Raw genomic sequence first — 19,297 nt, 5'->3', positions numbered from 1 at the left:
GTCTTCTAGAATGTATAGTCATGAATACTATTGTCTTCCTGTCTTTTTAACTACTATTAACTTCACGTCTTCTAGAATGTATAGTCATGAATACTATTGTCTTCCTGTCTTTTTAACTACTATTAACTTCACGTCTTCTAGAATGTATAGTCATGAATACTATTGTCTTCCTGTCTTTTAGATATTATTTTTTAAAGAGAGTAATTAAACATAATTTATATCAAAATATTGTATTTTACGGCTCCGATTTCAGAAAGTTCTTGACTAAATGTATCTCCTGCTAGTTATAGGTACACTTTGGGATTTAAGTTCAGTTCAACTGTCATCGAACTAGCCAAAAACCTAATTTTGTTTTGTTTTACTTACTGTATCGAGATTTGTTTTGCTGGGAGGGGGAGCTGAAATCTTACTGGATATGAAAAGACGTTTTGACATATCGTGCCTTCACCACATGGAAAAGGTTTTACTAGCAAAATGTTATCGACCAAGAACTAAGTAGAAAACTTAGATGTCGTGTAGTTTTTTATTGAAGATGGTGACGCAAACAAGTTTTTCGCAAAGAAAAAGTTGCTAACACTTTGTCCATGAAACGTCCAGAAATTGCTTTTGTAAAGACATGACAGTTCAGAAATACTTGTCTCACTGTGCTTTAGGAAGATTTTTTTTATTTTCTAACATTCAATCTTCGAGTGTATATTTTTCGGTAACAATTAATGAACGAAGACCGTGTACGTTTTTTTATTGATTTGAATATTCTGACAGTTTTTTAATGGTAATGAAACCGTTGCCTGGTCATTCTTCCTCTGCCTTCTTTTTTAATGGTAAGGAATCTATTAAAAAATTACTTACCTATAAGGTCGTGTAGAGCATTGGTATTTTATAAACTTTTACAAGTAGTTTGAAATAGGTCAAAATGTCAAACACATATCCACCAATGTGCCAGAGCGTTTCTACTATAACACATCAAGATAACATACCATTTAATTCAGACTGAAGAAGAATGTGTAAATGAAGAAAGCCACCTTTTTTGATACGAGCTTTTCTAGGCTTATTACTTCGATAAGTCTTCGTTTCTTATTAGCACATTCACTCAGAGTTGTTTCCTTGTGAAAACACATTACACAACTCCCTTTTTTTTACTTAATATCCCACGATTGTTGAAATAAGTCAAATGCAGGAAGGGGCCGAACATGACATAGCGGTCAGCGTGCTGGATTGTGGATCTTGAGGTCCAAGGATCGAGACGCCATATGCCACTGAACATGCTCCACATTAAGATGACAATTGTTGTTAATTCCATTGTTTCCCTCTAGTAAGCAGTTTTATATAGTGATTGCTATGTATGAAGCTTAAGAGGCTCTGAACCACCCACTTATTCCATGTGTCACATAAGGTCAACTTCAGATCAAAAGTACTAACACCGGCTACCAACACTATTGAAATCAGAAAACCCAGTGACTTATTCATAGAAAATAAGGATTTTGTGTTTAACATTAAAGAAACGGAAGAATCAAAAACCAGATTATGTGTTCCGAAAAATGATCATCTGAAAATAATGATTTTATGTTTAACATTAAAGAAACAGAAGAATGAGAAACCAGATTGTATGTTCCGAAAAATGATCATCTGAAAATAATGATTTTGTGTTTAACATTAAAGAAACAGAAGAATGAGAAATCAGATTGTATGTTCCGAAAAATGATCATCTGAAAATAATGATTTTGTGTTTAACATTAAAGAAACGGAAGAATCAAAAACCAGCTTATGTGTTCCGAAAAATGATCATTGAAAATAATGATTTTGTGTTTAACATTAAAGAAACAGAAGAATGAGAAACCAGATTGTATGTTCCGAAAAATGATCATCTGAAAATAATGATTTTGTGTTTAACATTAAAGAAACAGAAGAATGAGGAACAAGATTGTATGATCCGCAAAATGATCATCTGAAAACAATGATTTTATGTTTAACATTAAAGAAACAGAAGAATCAAAAACCAGATTATATGTTCCGAAAAATGATCATCTGGTAGTTTATTTTTATTTAGCAGCAAAATATGACAATGATTAAAAAAAGGCAGGTGTAACTACATCATTACAGACGTTGGTCTTAAAATTATCCAGTATATTTTACATTTATTAAAGTTTCGGGCACGGCAGTCTGAAACCCTGTTAGGCTGTTTATAAACAGACATTTGTTTAGTATATTTTAACTTAATTGGGAGTATAGGCATGGTAATCAGAAATCTGGTAGGCTGTTTGTAGAGGAACATTTTTTCAACATTTTGTACCTTTATAAGGGATTGATACGTGCTTGTTTGTTGTTAAGTAGAGAGATACACAATGGGCTAGCTGTTGTCTATCCATCGCGGGTATCGAAACTCGAATTGTAACATTATAAGTTCTCAAATTCATCGCTTAGCCACCGACCAACCTCTATTACGATTTGTAGAAAGTCTAATTTTCTTAAACGAAAAAGCCTCTTTATATTTTCTATCTAGAAAGTTCTCGCATTTCCTCAAACTCTTTAGTTTAAATAAGTAATACATGAGGTTATATAAAATGTTCAGCTGAGGCCTCGTTTTGCGTGCACTTTTGTTTGTTTGTTTGCAATTAAGCACAAAGCTACACAATGAGCCATCTGTGCTATGCCCACCACGGGTATCGGAACCCGGTTTCTAGCTTTGTAAGTCCGCAGACATACCGCTGTGCCACTAGGGGCGCGTGCAATATTATTCTCCTCTGTTTGACTTGTTTGCGAAACCTTCGACGTAAGGGATAGCCAGAGATAGTGAATTATTACGTACGAGATACACTGGTTCCTTTGTTTTGCATTATTACTTAAATATTTATCCATTTCAGATGTTTTATTTATAATCTTCTTGCTTAATTTTGACCTCTTATTATTACCTTACTCGTGCTTTTTCCGATACAAGGGTATTTCTTATCTTACTTATCTATGTATAAAAAAAATCGTTTTGACTAAATATACTAATATTGAGACAGGGATATTAATATGTTTTTTACATATACTGTAACATATCACTTTCCACCATCTCATCTCATTATATTTTATTGTTGTACTGTGTTTTTTTTTTTAAGAACGTATCATTTGCACAATAGATACAACAACAGTAGACTTTTAACCCAACCCCTCCGAAACGGGAAGCCGAAACGTTGTGTATTAATAGTAGCATTTCTTCTGGAACTTCGGGTTGTACATTTACATTTTATAATGACTTACAATCTCCAATTTTCAGTTAAACAACTAAACTCTAATAAAATGCCATCAACATTAAAGTCAATGCCAATAATTACCACCTGTTACTTAGTTATTTCACTCAATGTTTTTTGGTCGGATCTTTTACTGAGTGTTGTAATAGACAAAAACACAAAATCACTCAATACGATGAAATATGTGGCCCTCATTGGTGTAAACTATATAAAACATGTCTGCACTCTGAGGGCTGTGGATAAAAAAATGTAGCAAGAACAACCCTGCTTTGTTGTTAAAAAAGTGCCTTCAGTATAGCTCATTTTTATTAGGGAGAGAAAAGACAAACTAATTATAAGCTTATGTTTATTAGGGAGAGAGAAGATATAAGCTAACTTTTATTTATCTTTGTTTAGGGACACAGAAGATATAAGTTCACTTTTATTTATCTTTGTTAGGGACATAGAAGATATAAGTTCACTTTTATTTATCTTTGTTAGGGACATAGAAGATATAAGTTCACTTTTATTTACCTTTATTAGGGAAAGAGAAGATATAAGTTCACTTTTATTTATCTTTTTAGGGACAAAGAGGATATAATTTCACTTTTATTTATCTTTTTTTTAGGGAGAGAGAATATATAAGTTCACTTTATTTATTTTTATTGGGGAGAGAGAGAAGATATGATTTCCCTTTTCTTTATCTATATTAGGGAGAGAGAAGATATAAGTTCACTTTTATTTATCTTTGTTAGAGACAGAGAAGATATGAGTTCCCTTTTCTTTATCTATATTAGGGCGAGAGAAGATATGAGTTCCCTTTTCTTTATCTGTATTAGGGAGAGAGAGAAGATATAAGTTCACTTTTATTTATCTTTGTTAGTGACAGAGAAGATATAAGTTCACTTTTATTTATCTTTGTTAGTGACAGAGAAGATATAAGTTCACTTTTATTTATCTTTGTTAGGGACAGAGAAGATATACGATCACTTTTAATTATCTATATTAAGGAGAGAAAAGTCCCTCTGTTTTCTTTGTTATTATAAGTAAAAAGAACACCACGTATGTTTCTAGGCAACAATTTGTCAAGTCAAAACCGTCCCTCTTTTTCTTTGTTATTATAAGTAAAAAGAACACCACGTATGTTTCTAGGCAACAATTTGTCAAGTCAAAACCGTCCCTTTGTTTTCTGTGTTATTATAAGTAAGAAGAACACCACGTATGTTTCTAGGCAACAATTTGTCAAGTCAAAACCGTCCCTTTGTTTTCTTTGTTATTATAACTAAGAAGAACACCAGGTATGTTTCTTGGCAAACAGTTTACCTTGTTTCTGTATATTTAAAAGAAAAATTTATTCCTCAGTTCTGTCTACTCAAACCTTGCTTAACGATATCCTAACTTGATGTGTTTGTGATATAATTTTGAAACCCGCGCTCTAATTTCCTCTTTGACTGACACGTTATGTTGATACATGTGGTGCTGTTAAGATCTCTTTGACATGCGTGGTCACTTACCTACCGAATTGAAAATGATAGACCCTGCCGCTAGTTAATATGTAAAACTAAGCCTAATTCAATATAAAATGCCAACCAATCAAAATGTTTTTTTTGCTGCCATTATACATATAGTTTGTTAATATTCAACCCTTCATTCCCCAAAAGAAAGAAAAATACGATAATAGTATTTTACATTCATTGACATGTTTTTTGTGATTTTAATTTTACTGTTTGAAATACGACTTATATATACAACGCAATGAGTGGGGATTTTTCCGCACTTAGAAGCCTAAAGATTTGAAAACTTAAACTTTATTGATTCTATATTTGGTAATATTTGCACGTCCAGATAACGCACCTTTTTTAAAAATTATTGTTATTAGAACAGAACCATGTAAACGAAGCACAACAATGGTTAATTAATCATTCTGTGTGTTTCCTAGACTCTAAGTGGTTTTTTCTTGTTGTTCTCTTAATTAATCAATTAGGAAATATGAAACAGAGACGTGTCAAAAAAAAGGCATTCAGACCTTTTTTTTTGTCAGTCACAACTCATTGTCCAGGGGGTCTTTCGTTCCATAACAGAACTCAGCTGAATTGTACTTATAGTAGCAAAAAGTATAGTATCCGAAATACTGTTGGTATGCAGCAAAAAATGCTTAATGTGGAAAAGTGGAGTTTTTAATGGAGTTTTATACCACTGAATTTCTGGGATTTTATCAATTCATCGTAAAAAGATGAAAATTTATACTATCTATAAATATATTATTTTCTTAATAGCTTACCATACAGATATAGGATTTTCTGCTTTATAATATGTGGTTTAGTTTGTTTGTTGAATTTCGCGGAAAACTACTCGAGAGCTATCTGCGCTATCAGTTCCTAATTTAGCAATGACAGACTAGAAGGCGAGCAGTCAACACCAACCACCGCCAACTCTTGGACTACTTTTTTACTAACGAATAGTGGGATTGACCATCACTTTACAACGGCCTCACGGCTGAAAGGGAGAGCACGTTCGGTGACGGGATTCGAACCTGAACAGCTTGCAAGTTGAGCCACTAACCACTAGACCATGTTAGGCCCCTGTACCGTAGAAATTTCACAACCGTAGTTGTTTTTGTTAATTCAGAATACTTGCAAGATGTTTTACTGCGAAAACTATTTCTTATTTATTTTGTTTAGCCATAGTTGTTTCTTTTAATAAAACGCTTTCCAACATAAATATTGTTTTATTATTAAATGTGAGGCGGGATAAAAGTTATAGTCTTGTGTTCGTTTACCCATTTCTTATTGATTATTTCAAAATACAAAAAAAAAAAGATTTAAATTTTGTCTTAAATGTAGTGAGTACGTATCCCTATGAACCATATATGGGGCTTAGATTTTTAAATATGAACCATATATGGAGCTTAGATTTTTAAATATGAACCATATATGGGTCTTAGATTTTTAAATATGAACCATATATGGGGCTTAGATTTTTAAATATGAACCATATATGGGTCTTAGATTTTTAAATATGAACCATATATGGGGCTTAGATTTTTAAATTTCTCAGATTTAGGTTATCATTTTGAATGGCTCTGTATATGGTAATTATTTTAAAATAGATCAGTTTAGTTAAATCTCAGACCCTCTGGATCTGTTTTCGGAATCCCCTCACAACTCTTTAAACACTTTTCTTCGTTTAAATTGAGAATTAATATAGAGAAGAGATTTTTATTACGTCGATTAGTTTTTAAGATATACAACTAATCAACCTCGTGGGTCATAAACACAGTAGAGATTGTGTTACAGCAGCTCATTAACTTCCCATTAAGAACATAGTTTTCTGAGCTCGGCTCAACCCCAGCGAAGTTTTCAGAATCATATCACTATAAACAGGTTGTGTTGTAAACTAACATAAACCTTATGTTACTTTACAACAACAAAAACTGTGTTCCACAGACGCGGATCTGTGTGAATTATAGCGTAATCGACTGTTGTAGACATATAAACGGTTTTTTTTTAAATTCCAGCAGCACAAATGGTGTGCGGTTTTCAATTCCAAATTGTGTTGCGTTATTAAGCTACATTTTTATCATGTGTATGTAGGTTGTATAAAGTTCAACATATAGATTGTCCATCAGCCAGCATGATGATTCCGTTGCCTTGCGTTGTAGCCATTCGCATTTCAAGCACCAGCCGGGCCTGGCTTGGCCAGGTGGTGAGGGCGCCCGACTCACAGAATGTCGCGAGTTCAAACCCCCGTTCCACCAAACATGCTCGCCCTTTCAGCCGTGGGGGTGTTATAATGTTTCGGTAAATCCCACTATTCGTTGGTAAAAGAGTAGCCCAAGAGTTGGCGGTGGATGGTGGTGACTAGCTGCCTTCCCTCTAGTCTTACACTGCTAAATTAGAGACGGCTAATGCAGATAGCTCTCGTGTAGCTTTGCGCGAAATTCAAACAAACCAAACACCAGACTTTTTTTCCTTAGTGTCATTAAAAAAATATTAGTGTATTCTATTATGCACGTTTGTTACTGGAAAACAATTTTGGATCAGTAATGAAGTGAGAATGTGACTAAAATTGTAATCAGTCTTATTGGAATGTGATATCAAACTTAATAATAATTATTGGATCATGTTATCTGAGGATATTAGTTTCAAAAAATCCAAACCTCATGGATCAAGGGATCTTTTGACTGATTAGCCAAAAAATATGTAAAATGTTTGGTCACTGACATATTATCACAACAGAGTATGCCAGAGATTAAATTACCAAAGACTATTAGCGAACAGATGTAGATTAGTATTAAAACATCCCAACTTTTCAAACCTATTCACACAAGTAGTTACACTATATGCTGACAAAGAAGTTCTTTATTGGAACGATTTTAGTAGCTAAGAAAGACTAGAAGAAATAAATGAAGAATTGTTCTAATTCAGAACGATTCCGAGTTTTTTGGGTGATTCCATAGACGGTAATATTCTCCGTAAAAATGTAACTCAAAACAATGGCATATATTCAACTGTTACCCAGAAATTGTAGAAATGTAACTCAAAACAATTGCATATATTAAACTGTTACCCAGAAATTGTAGAAATGTAACTCAAAACAATGGCATATATTAAACTGTTACCCAGAAATTGTAGAAATGTAACTCAAAACAATGGCATATATTAAACTGTTACCCAGAAATGCATTACTATTAATCTCTTACACAATTACCACCATGACAGGAAGATATTCCTGTCAATTATCAAGTTAGTTAATTTATTTTTGCCAATTAATAAGTTTAGTTAAGTACACGAAAAGACTGTATAACACTTTGTTCAAGGAGTATTACCGAGGGTTACTCATAATGACAACTACAAATTATTGAACTTTTCTTTGACACTCTCAAGAAATTGGTGATTATGATGGTAAGTTCGTATTTTTAACTAACTACACCAGCCCCCAAGTGGCACAGCGGTAAGTCTGTGGGCTTATAAAGCTAAAAATTAGGTTTAGATAATCATGATGGGCACAGCACAGGTAGCCTATTGTGTAGCTTTGTGCTTAACTCCAAACAAACAAAACTTAACTACACCAACTTTAGCGAATTTTATCCTATTAATATTTGATATTATTACTGTTTATAATATGTAGTTCTGACTTTTCCTTCTATCATTTGGTTGATTCATCAGATTAAAAAAATATTTTTTCACCGTGTTTTTTTGTGGGCTCATGAAACTGCTAGTCACAGGGTTCCGAATAGCATACGAGCACGAGCCACACATAACATTTTAACAAAAATACCACCAATATTGCAATTACTTCTAATTATTACCACTAGAGGCAAGTTTCCTATGTGTTTTACATTGAAAAGGAATGAACTCATCCGTTTTTCGTTATTGCAATATGTGAACTCCAACAGAAACGAAGAGTACAAGAAAACAAGGCTAAGAGATGACTTGGATATAATTTGTTATCTGAATATATTTTCACAGAATCTTTATTTCTCCATGCTATGAGAAGTGAGTAAAACGCCTAAATCATAATACACATTTCTGAAACTCGATGGTATTGACGAGGTCATTATTTTCTTAGGGAAAAGTAAGAGATCCACTTCGGTAAAACGGCCACCCCTATATATCATCAGTTATGATGTGCTGCCATATAGAATGAAGAATGTGAATGATCAGAGTGAGGGTTATTTTTTGTTGTTGTTTTTGTTTTGGAGCAACTTTGATCCAAGGAAATGGCTTTGATGGTTACAAAATAGATATTTCAAGGAATTAGACTTTGTTTATGCAAACAACGAAGAATCACTGACACAAGGAATTCGACTTTGTTGATTTCAAACAACAAAGAATTACTAACATAAGGAATTAGATTTTGTTGATTTCAAACAACGAAGGATTATTGACACAAAGAATTAGACTTTGTTGATTTCAAACAACGAATAACCACTGACACAAGGAATTAGACTTGTTGATTTCAAACAACGAAGAATTACTGACACAAGGAATTAGACTTGTTGATTTCAAACAACGAAGAATTACTGACATAAGGAATTAGATTTTGTTGATTTCAAACAACGAAGAATTACTGACACAAGGAATTAGACTTGTTGATTTCAAACAACGAAGAATTACTGACATAAGGAATTAAATTTTGTTGATTTCAAACAACGAAGAATTACTGACACAAGGAATTAGACTTGTTGATTTCAAACAACGAAGAATTACTGACATAAGGAATCAGATTTTGTTGATTTCAAACAACGAAGAATTACTGACACAAGGAATTAGATTTTGTTGATTTAAAACAACGAAGAATTACTGACACAAGGAATTAGACTTTGTTGATTTCAAACAACGAAGAATTACTGACAACCGAATATGTCGTAGTTCAAGTTCACTGATTTTTATAACGTCAGTTCTTCAAGATGAGTGGCTTAAGGCAAGTTTCCCCTTCCCTTCTTTAAGATGAGTAGCTTAGGGCAAGTTTTCCTTCCCCTTCGTGATGCCTTCTTACTCAAAAATAATAATGTGTGTTTCCGCTATAGAATTCGACCATAATGAACGTCATTGCTCCAAACGTTCTTTTGTGTCATTGCCCTCCCCCAAAACAAAATGCGCATTTTGGCTATGGCGCACAGTTTTCCGATCCCTGCCAGGAGCAGTTAAATGATTATTTAAGTGATTTAAATGCAGTTTATAAATATAGAATCTATTTTAAATCACAGTTATGAGTTAGATGAGGGGGACATTTTATCCTATCTTGGGCTCCATTCTATTCAACCTTGTAGATAAAACGGCCCCCCAACCACAAAAGTTGCATTTTGTAAATATTTCAGCAATGTGTATCTACAAACTGTGTTTTAAGTAGAAATGACATTTATAATAAAGCACGGTTCATTATAGAATATTTTGCTTTTTCGTAACGTTCCTCTTAATTGGTGAAAAACCGCATTCAGAGTTAAGGTGACCTTCCTCTATTATAAAGATCTGACTTTATTATCAGTTTTATTTTTTTAATCAGCTCAGAAAATTCAGTTGTTTAATCGCAGCTATTCTTCACTTTAAACGTTCACTGTTATTTACGAAATCAGAAAGACAGTAAGTCATTTCAAATCTTATCATTTGCCTTGTCATAACACTCTATAATTGGAACCGTCATTTAAATTCTTAACACGAACCAGCTGTTTGCAGATACTTACTGCTTATTTTACTAAATTAGACTGTTCAGACCGTGAGTATAGTTAATACATTATAATATACGTACAATGTGCATCGTTGGTACGTCATAATATATAACGTAAAGATCATGTATATGCAATAATAAATTATATATATGGAGAACTATTATTACTTCACGATGCACACATACAGAGCACTGTTATTACGTCATTATGTAAATATATTGAACAATTGTTATTACGTTACTATGTGCATATAATGAGCACTCTTAGTAAGTTCATAAGTAAATTAAACTTAGTTTGGCTAAGCCTAAAGAGTATCTAATAGCGTACATAATTTTACGCTAACGTATTTATCTACTTGAAAATACTTAATAATCACTCTTAAAATTTGATTTTCATATAATTTTCAATTTATTTATATTCTGAAAATACTTAATATGAAAATGTAAAACTTAACCGGTAAAAAAAACCTTAAGACTTCCTACAATTCGAAATGCAAATGTCAAACTGTAAGATCATGTATCATAGTTTGTATTGTTTTCTTATATAACTATCTGATTGTTACTGGAAGTTCTAGAAGATATGTAACGTTATTCAATTAGGAAGAGATTTAAAGAAAGCATCAAATTAAAGCAGACTTAATGAAGCGGTTCTGAACAGTATGTAGTTTCATTTGTACGTTGAGAGAATCCTTTGTATGTTTTCTCATTATTCCAATAAATGAACCGAAGAAAATTCCGCTTAAATCAACTAGATCATCGTGATAACAAAGGTCAAAATGGAAGCCGGAAGAAAACTTGTTGTTGTAGTTAGTTGTTTCTCGCAGTCGTTGAAAAATATTGAAGGTTATTATTTTATTCTGATTATACTTTTCAAATTAAATATTCGAACTGGTTGATATCACGTCATTTGACTTTATTAATTTGAATAAACCTTTAAAGTGCACTCGTTTTTCTTTTAATGGTATACTTATTATTATTACTTTGTTTGCTAGATGTGCTTATCAATTGACTTTCATAAAGCTTGCTTACATGGTGGTTATGGCGCTCGACTCGCAATCTGCTGGTCGAGGGTTCGAATTCCTTCACCGAACATGCTCGCTCTTTCAGCATTGGGGGTGTTATTACGTTACGGTCAATCCAACTATTCATTGTTAAAGAGTAAGTAACCCAAGAGTTGGCGATGGGCATTGATGACTAATTGCCTTTTCTGTAGTCTATCACACCAAAATTACAATTACAAAATTTCTGACCAGAAAACCCATCTTAACATTCTGTAGAAACTGACCATACTGACCAGAAACTACCCTCCAACCCCATCCTCTTGAGATTCTTAAAATACTAGCCATACTGAATAGGAAACTCATCTTGGAATTTTGGAGAAATAGGGAAGATAACAAGTCTTAATGAACAATTTTCATTGAAGTATTTTTCGTAGCCAAGCAAATTGTTTTTTCTTCTTCTTAGTTTCAATGTTTCAACCATGTTTTATTCCATGAGTGGGGGGGGGGGAGCCCCAGGCTATTATACGATTTGCTTACAGACAAGACATCTTCTTTTTTTTTAAAACATCACGAGCTATCTTTCTTGCAAGAAAACACGATTAATTGCAAGTTAGTGAATACAGTCTAGAATAAAAAATTGTTAGGTGTGTTTGTTTGAGGGACTTTCTGTTTCCAAACTGAAATGAAAGAAAACAAAAAAAATTAAAAAATTTTACATATTAATCAAGGAAGTAAAAAGTGCATGGTATCTTCCTGTATCACCCATGACTTGTGGTACTCTACCAGACGGTGGTTGTTGTTATTGATTATCTTATGTATAGTTGTCTCGGCCATATGGATGGCTTTTGCCACTGACTTCTGTGTTCATCGATTCTAACTTGTTACGAAATGATGCACTTGCTTACCAAGATAGGGTACGACATATTACAGGTCTCTCTCTCTCTGGATGGTCCTTATTCCCCAAACTTCATTCACATTCCATTATTTTCCAATACCATTAAATACGAGGAATATCCTGTCTTGGAAATTTTAGAACCCCGATATTAACACTTCTTTATGATCACGGTGTATGAATATTTTGTGTTGGAAAGGGCTGTTACATACCCTTTCGAAAAGTAACCAATTTTCGGTGGCATTACACTTTCTCCAAACAGTGTCAAAATGTAGTTCTGATAGATGCCTTTTCACCATAGCTTCATATATGGTGTGGCTGTCAAGTGACTTATTATAATTTTAACATAACGTACTCAACCCTCTGTATTTCTGGATTCTCGTAATCCAGTCTTATCACTGATCAGCTTAAGAGAGAAGGTGAACTGTAAACACAGATTTGGAAGTTTCAAAAAGACTCTTCTATAAGATTGTGAGAGCCAGAACTCGTTACGAAGCCCTGTCTTTATTAACACAGATTTGGAGTTTTCAAGAAGACTCCTTTATGATATTGTGAGAGCCAGAACTCGTTACGAAGCCCTGTCTTTATTAACACAAATTTGGAGTTTTCAAGAAGACTCCTCCATGATATTGTGAGAGCCAGAACTCGTTACGAAGCCCTGTCTTTATTAACACAGATTTGGAGTTTTCAGAAAGACTCTTCTATGATATTGTGAGAGCCAGAACTCGCTACAAAGCCCTGTCTTTATTAACACCGATTTGGAGTTTTCAAGAAGACTCCTCCATGATACTGTGAGAGCCAGAACTCGTTACGAAGCTCTGTCTTTATTAACACAGATTTGGAGTTTTCAAGAAGACTCCTCCATGATACTGTGAGAACTAGAACTCGTTACGAAACTCTGTCTTTATTAACACAGATTTGGAGTTTTCAAGAAGACTCCTCCATGATACTGTGAGAACTAGAACTCGTTACGAAACTCTGTCTTTATTAACACAGATTTGGAGTTTTCAAGAAGACTCCTCCATGATATTGTGAGAGCCAGAACTCGCTACGAAGCTCTGTCTTTATTTTATCTTTCTAGACGATATCTCCAATTGATCTTCATTTTCAGGAAGTTTTCTTCCCATCTACTTTTTATTAAATATTTTTCTTTTATTTACTAGTTTCGTTTGAATACAGTTTTGCTTCATTTATTTTATATCTCAACTCTATCATAATGCCATGGTTCATTACCACTAGGCCATAAACCATAGTATTTTCTTCAAAAACCAAAGTGTTCATTTTTAATTTATACTTTACACCGAGTTTTGTCTCTCTCATTCCACCAGTAACAAATCACCTCAGTTAATCCTCGACATACTAAGTTCTCGAACTCCCTGTAATTGCTAAAATCATATAATTGTGTGTTAGATTTATTGGCTCTTTTTATCTACTAGAATTTACTGAAATAGTGCACAGTTGTGTAATGAGGCTCAAGTAGGCCAGCTTTACCCCATTAAACCTAACATGATTTACAAAAGATGCATATTTATAGTTGCTAAGAGGATGGGTAAATTCTAAAGAGCTAAAATGAGTTCCATTAAATTTATCTAATTATTGTGAAGTGTAGATACTATATCTTCAAGTTTCAGTCATTTATTGATGTCTATATTATCACTTTACTATTACAGTGATTGTATATATATACAAGGAAACAAGTATATTTTGCTGAAGGAAGAGATTAGTAAAAATGGAACAATATAAAAATGAATTTAAAATATTAAAAAAACTCTTTATTTATAACTGTTAATTTAAAAGTAATAAATAAAAGCATAAAAATACCTTTTCATATCGTCTAGGATACTCTTCAGTTTCTGCAATATAGCTTTCTCGAACAAGTTCTACTTAACAATGTAAAACTTCCCGCGTTTTTTTACCTTAAAGCTTTATATAAGTTTTAAACTCCCTCTGTATGTTAAACTATGTAACATTTAATGTGGTTTTAAATTCCTTAATAAAATAATCTTTTATGTTTTTCACAAGAACACCAAAATGGAAATAATTGGAAAAAGGGTTAATATTTTCCCATAATACACTTATTAATGTGTTTGGTAACAAGTAACGGGCTATTATTTGCATTTCTGACATAAGATGTGTAAATTTATTCTGAAACGTAAATTTTCTGTTTCTTCAACATATATTTGCTTACAACAAATACAAGATAATACATAAATAACATTATGTGAATTACAACTAAATCTAGAGTTTCTAAAGATATTTTCTCCCCAGTAAGGCCTCTAATTTATTTCGTGTATGTAATATAACCTTTCCTACAAATATAACAATTTGGTTTATTGCACGGAAAAATACATTCATCAGATTTATTTACTTGATTTAGGTTGTCTTCGTTTATTTTCAAACTTAGCTTTTAGAGTTTTATGTGAAATTCTTTCCAATTCTTTTTTGGATATCATTAATACTAATTTTAAATCCAGGGTAAAGCGTTATTACAAAAGGAATAATTTCTACTTCTTTTATATTATAATTAGTTTCCTTTTCAATGTTAGCCAACTTGAAACCCTTTAGAGATAGTAACATTTCCAACAGAGGTTTCGAGTTAGATAGGATTAAAAAGGAAACAATAATAATATAAAAGAAGAAAAAAATATTCCTTTTGTAATAACGCATTACCCTGGAGTTAAAATTAATATTGACACTTACGAACGTTCAGAACATTTCCATAAACTTCTTTGATATTCTTCGTGGCGACAGAGGCGTTGTTTCCCTTCTTGTATTCAAACAGCATTACATGCCGAAACGCGTGTCTCGTCGTGTGCCATCACAATAAGGGATTAGAGTATACTAAACTTTGCACATTATATAGGCTACACTAACGTGACGTTTAGGCGGTTCATTTAACTATTATATGTGATGTACGTTTTTTTTTTTTTAGATATATATATAGAGAGAGGGGTAGCGATGTTATAAAAGTCAACAATAAGAAAGCTAATCTCAAAGCGCTTTCCACTTGTATATACAAGAATAGACAATAAATCAGTAGTACAATACTCATGGTACAACTTCTATATATACCAGTATGACCTTTTTTTTTCACAACAAGCCAAAACTGTATAAACACCAAATAATTGTAATGAATAATATCGCAGGACTGTTTTATCATGGGTATTAAAACGTGTTCTACGCCATACATGGTTTCCTACCTTAGAGATTTCCCAGAAGGTTTGTTTGTTTGTTTCGAATTTCGCGCAAAGCTACACGAGGGCTATCTGCGATAGCCGTCCCTAATTTAGCAGTGTAAGACTAGAGGGAAGGCAGCTAGTCATCACCACCCACCGCCAACTCTTGGGCTACTCTTTTACCAACGAATAGTGGGATTGACCGTGACATTATAACTCGCCCCACGGCTGAAAGGGCGAGCATGTTTGGTATGACGGGGATTCGAACCCGCGCCCCGCAGATTGCGAGTCGAGCGCCCTAACCACCTGGCCCTACCCGTCTGCTTCTCGATCAGTGACAAACGTATATATGTGTGGCACAAACTTCTTGTTCAAGAGCCACTCTGATCTTAACTGAATTTTTTACAGCGTCTGTAAAAGCAGAAAATAGTTTAAAATATTCAAAGCGGATGTAAACAAAGTCTTCGTTATTTTTCAAAAATTTGCAATCGAAATAGTTTCTAGATATTTCGCTAAAATCAGAAACTATTGCATGTAAAATGGTTTATTTAAAAAATAATAATACAAGTATAAACACACAAAACTATAGCTAGAATTGTGAAGAAAAAACTTTGTTAAAAACTTGTATATTACTGACATTCGAGTTGAGGGGAGGCAATTACTCATGACGTCATCACCGAAAGATAATATACATTTTAAAGATTGCTTGTTCAACATATAAACATATAACAAAACATATAAATATTTTATAGTGTTCTTTCTTGAACGAAGAAGAAATAAAACTTCCAGAATACTTAAAGCCACTTTAAGCAATATATATTTTTCCTGTTATTGATTATATCATTATGTCGTTATCCGACAAAAAAATGAAAATCAAACCAGTGAGAAAATTATACCAATAAAATATAGGTATTATATTTAAAACAAATAATAACGTAGGCAACTTTTTCAGGCAAGATAAATTTTAAAACATAATCGATTCCTCTCCACAGCTACAGGTGGCGCTTTAACTTTCATAATGGGTTCGCCTAAAGAATAATAATCTAGATAAATAACATGTAAGATCTAAGTGTTAATGATATTACTATTTATATTTGTTGATATTTTTCTTGTATTAGAAAATATTGTAACATTAAATAAAAACGTGGATTATAATCAAAGATTTTGTTTTCATGGGTGTGTAAAATAAAAGGTAGTGAAAATAATAATACGTTTGCTTGCTTGCATATTTATAATTAAGCACAAAGCTACACAATGAGCTATCTGTGCTCTGCCCACCACGGGTATCGAAACCCGGATTCTAGCGTCGTAAGTCCGCAGACATGCCGCTGTGCCACTGGGGGACATAATAATACGTAAAGACACGTTGGAAAATTAATAATAACAGGGGGTATTTTATGGAAGAGTTTAGAAAGTGTTTCCTAAAAGTATATTTGTAAAAAAAAAAAACGTAACATCTTGAATTTTATAAATATACATATTAACTACAAAACATTATTGTCACCAGAACCTTGTTACACTTCGTATGAGCTAATTTTGCGATATGGCTAATATTCTGACCTGCGCATTGGTCGAGAGTTTTAAGAAATATTGAATCCATCGATCTGATTGAGTTACGTGATTAACCGTGGGTCGTAAGAGTTATTTGTCTCAACTAAAAATAAAAGCTCCATTTTTATGTGTTTCATTCCAAGTAATACAAACAAGCAGGTCTTACCACTTCAATCAGTTGAGACAACTTGAGTTTGATGTTCACGGTTAGGGCTTCACTGACGTTGAGGACTGGTCGGACTAGTTTATTGTAGCGAGATATTAAGTCATCGTAAAGTCTCTTGGCGTCTGGATTTGCTGCTCCACCTAGAACAGGAAGTAGGTGTATTTAGAATAAGTGGAAATGTAAATCCACTCTTCACAAAACTCACGAAGATGGACGGTTATAAGCTATCTCATCATAAAAATTACACGAAACTCGTATTGTGTTTTGTTTTCTCGAACATGTGTAATATTACTAGATTATTTAATTACATTGAATAATCGTGTTTGGGTTCCTACATAAGATTAAATCTCAATAAGTTTTAACAGCTACTGATAATCCAATATATATTTTTTATGTCAGTGTGAATTTTCTTCTCGACTGATGTGTTAGTACTTATATTTTAATGTTTGGTGTATAATCCAATATATATTTTTTATGTTAATGTAAGTTTTCTTCTCGACTGATGTGTTAGTACTTATATTTTAATGTTTGGTATATAATCCAATATATATTTTTTATGTGAGTGTAAATTTTCTTCTCGACTGATGTGTTAGTACTTATATTTTAATGTTTGGTGTATAATCCAATATATATTTTTTTATGTGAGTGTGAATTTACTTCTCGACTGATGTGTTAGTACTTATATTTTAATGTTTGGTGCATATAGATAAAAGTTTCGCGGTTTTTAGACTGGAGAACAAAATATAATTCTTGCTTTGTTAGCAAACGGTTTATTTGCTTCTTTCTGACGATTCACTCACTAAAGAAACATACACTTTTCTGGTTGGTTAAAACTATGTTTATGTATTCAGGTTTTACTCTAGACGTATAACATTAATCACACACACACACACACACACACACAAAACAACGTAAAATTAGAAACGTATTAAGTGTGAGTATTATATATATATATACTAGCGTATAGTCCGTCAAAAGTGACGAGGCAAGTACAACAACCCTCACCCTATATTATACCCTAACGTCACATTTCATAGCTAACTGAAATAAATAAATTTTGCGAAATCAAGTTTGATCAATAAAGAGGCAGAAAAGTGCAGTCGAGACAGTCAAACATCGGTAAATTCCCTTGTGAAAAGATAAATATAGTTAAAACCGCAGAGACGACGAAAATATCAAAATTAAATAATTGGTTAAACAATCACCAAGTTTTATATATTTTTATTTAAAGAAGGATGACGTTTAGAGTTAGCGTTCTTCGTCAGATCATACAGTTTACACCTGAACAGCACTAGCTGAGTTGGAATATCCACTTCAAAAATCGACGTGGGTCATTCTGGTCCCTTCCTACCAATTGAGGGGGCAAATTATGAAACATTTTACCACTAATGAGAAGTCTGTGAATCGAATGAACATCTTGGATTAAATATTCAAATGGACTGTTCAGCTGATTGGACAGGACTTGTGCATCGATAGGTTTCGATTTCCCGCCAATTACCAAACGTTAATAGATACCAGTGGATGCTTATTTGAACACCTCAAGTAACCATGGTCACCAGAAAAATGGAATCTCTAGATTCACTCTCTCACTCAAGAAAAACGAATCATTTATATAAAATATAATTTATTTTACTATTTAAAAAAATAAACTCCAAACTCTTGATAACACATTATAAATGATTCTATTTTAAAAGATATTTTCATGGAAGTAATAAAGATTTGACTCGTATGATGAAATTTTTTCCCGAAACGTACAACAATACCGATGTTATTTACAAATCCTTAGTGCGCTGGCCCTGCCTGACACACTCATGAATGAATTATTTCGTTCTTTCATAGCTTTGAGCTACCCAGGTTGCCGAAACCGGGCTAATCACATTCGTGTGGATAAATCATCTTAAGGGGATAAACTTTATATAGCTGGAAAATTAGAGAATCACAGTTGTTCAAGTGTTGCATATATAAACTTGGTAAGTCAAATAGTTGCAACCGACCTTTTCAACGAAACGGAATCTAATCTAGATGAGTAGTTCGTTTATTACTTCATTCACACGCTACTGTGAATGTAACTTTCTGTATGAATATTTCCTGAAGTTTCGGCTGTGTTGAGTTCTGAAAAAAAAAACTGG

At 33.0% G+C, this 19,297-nt stretch overlaps 1 protein-coding gene across 1 annotated transcript in view; it reads right to left on the bottom strand.

Annotated features, from left to right (window-relative positions):
• LOC106465828 (acetylcholine receptor subunit alpha-like) overlaps positions 1–19,297 on the bottom strand; it is a 131,923-nt gene that overhangs the window by 50,695 nt on the left and 61,931 nt on the right. Inside the window, exon 2 of the mRNA XM_022393778.1 lies at positions 17,169–17,308. Coding sequence (XP_022249486.1) covers positions 17,169–17,308 — 140 coding nt within the window. The remainder of the gene's footprint in view (positions 1–17,168; positions 17,309–19,297) is intronic.

Source organism: Limulus polyphemus, unplaced genomic scaffold (assembly GCF_000517525.1).
Source record: "Limulus polyphemus unplaced genomic scaffold, Limulus_polyphemus-2.1.2 Scaffold2064, whole genome shotgun sequence".
Classification (NCBI taxonomy): Eukaryota; Metazoa; Arthropoda; class Merostomata; order Xiphosura; family Limulidae; genus Limulus; species Limulus polyphemus.
Note: the sequence above shows the minus strand (reverse complement) of the source record. Positions and strands in the feature narration are given on the sequence as shown.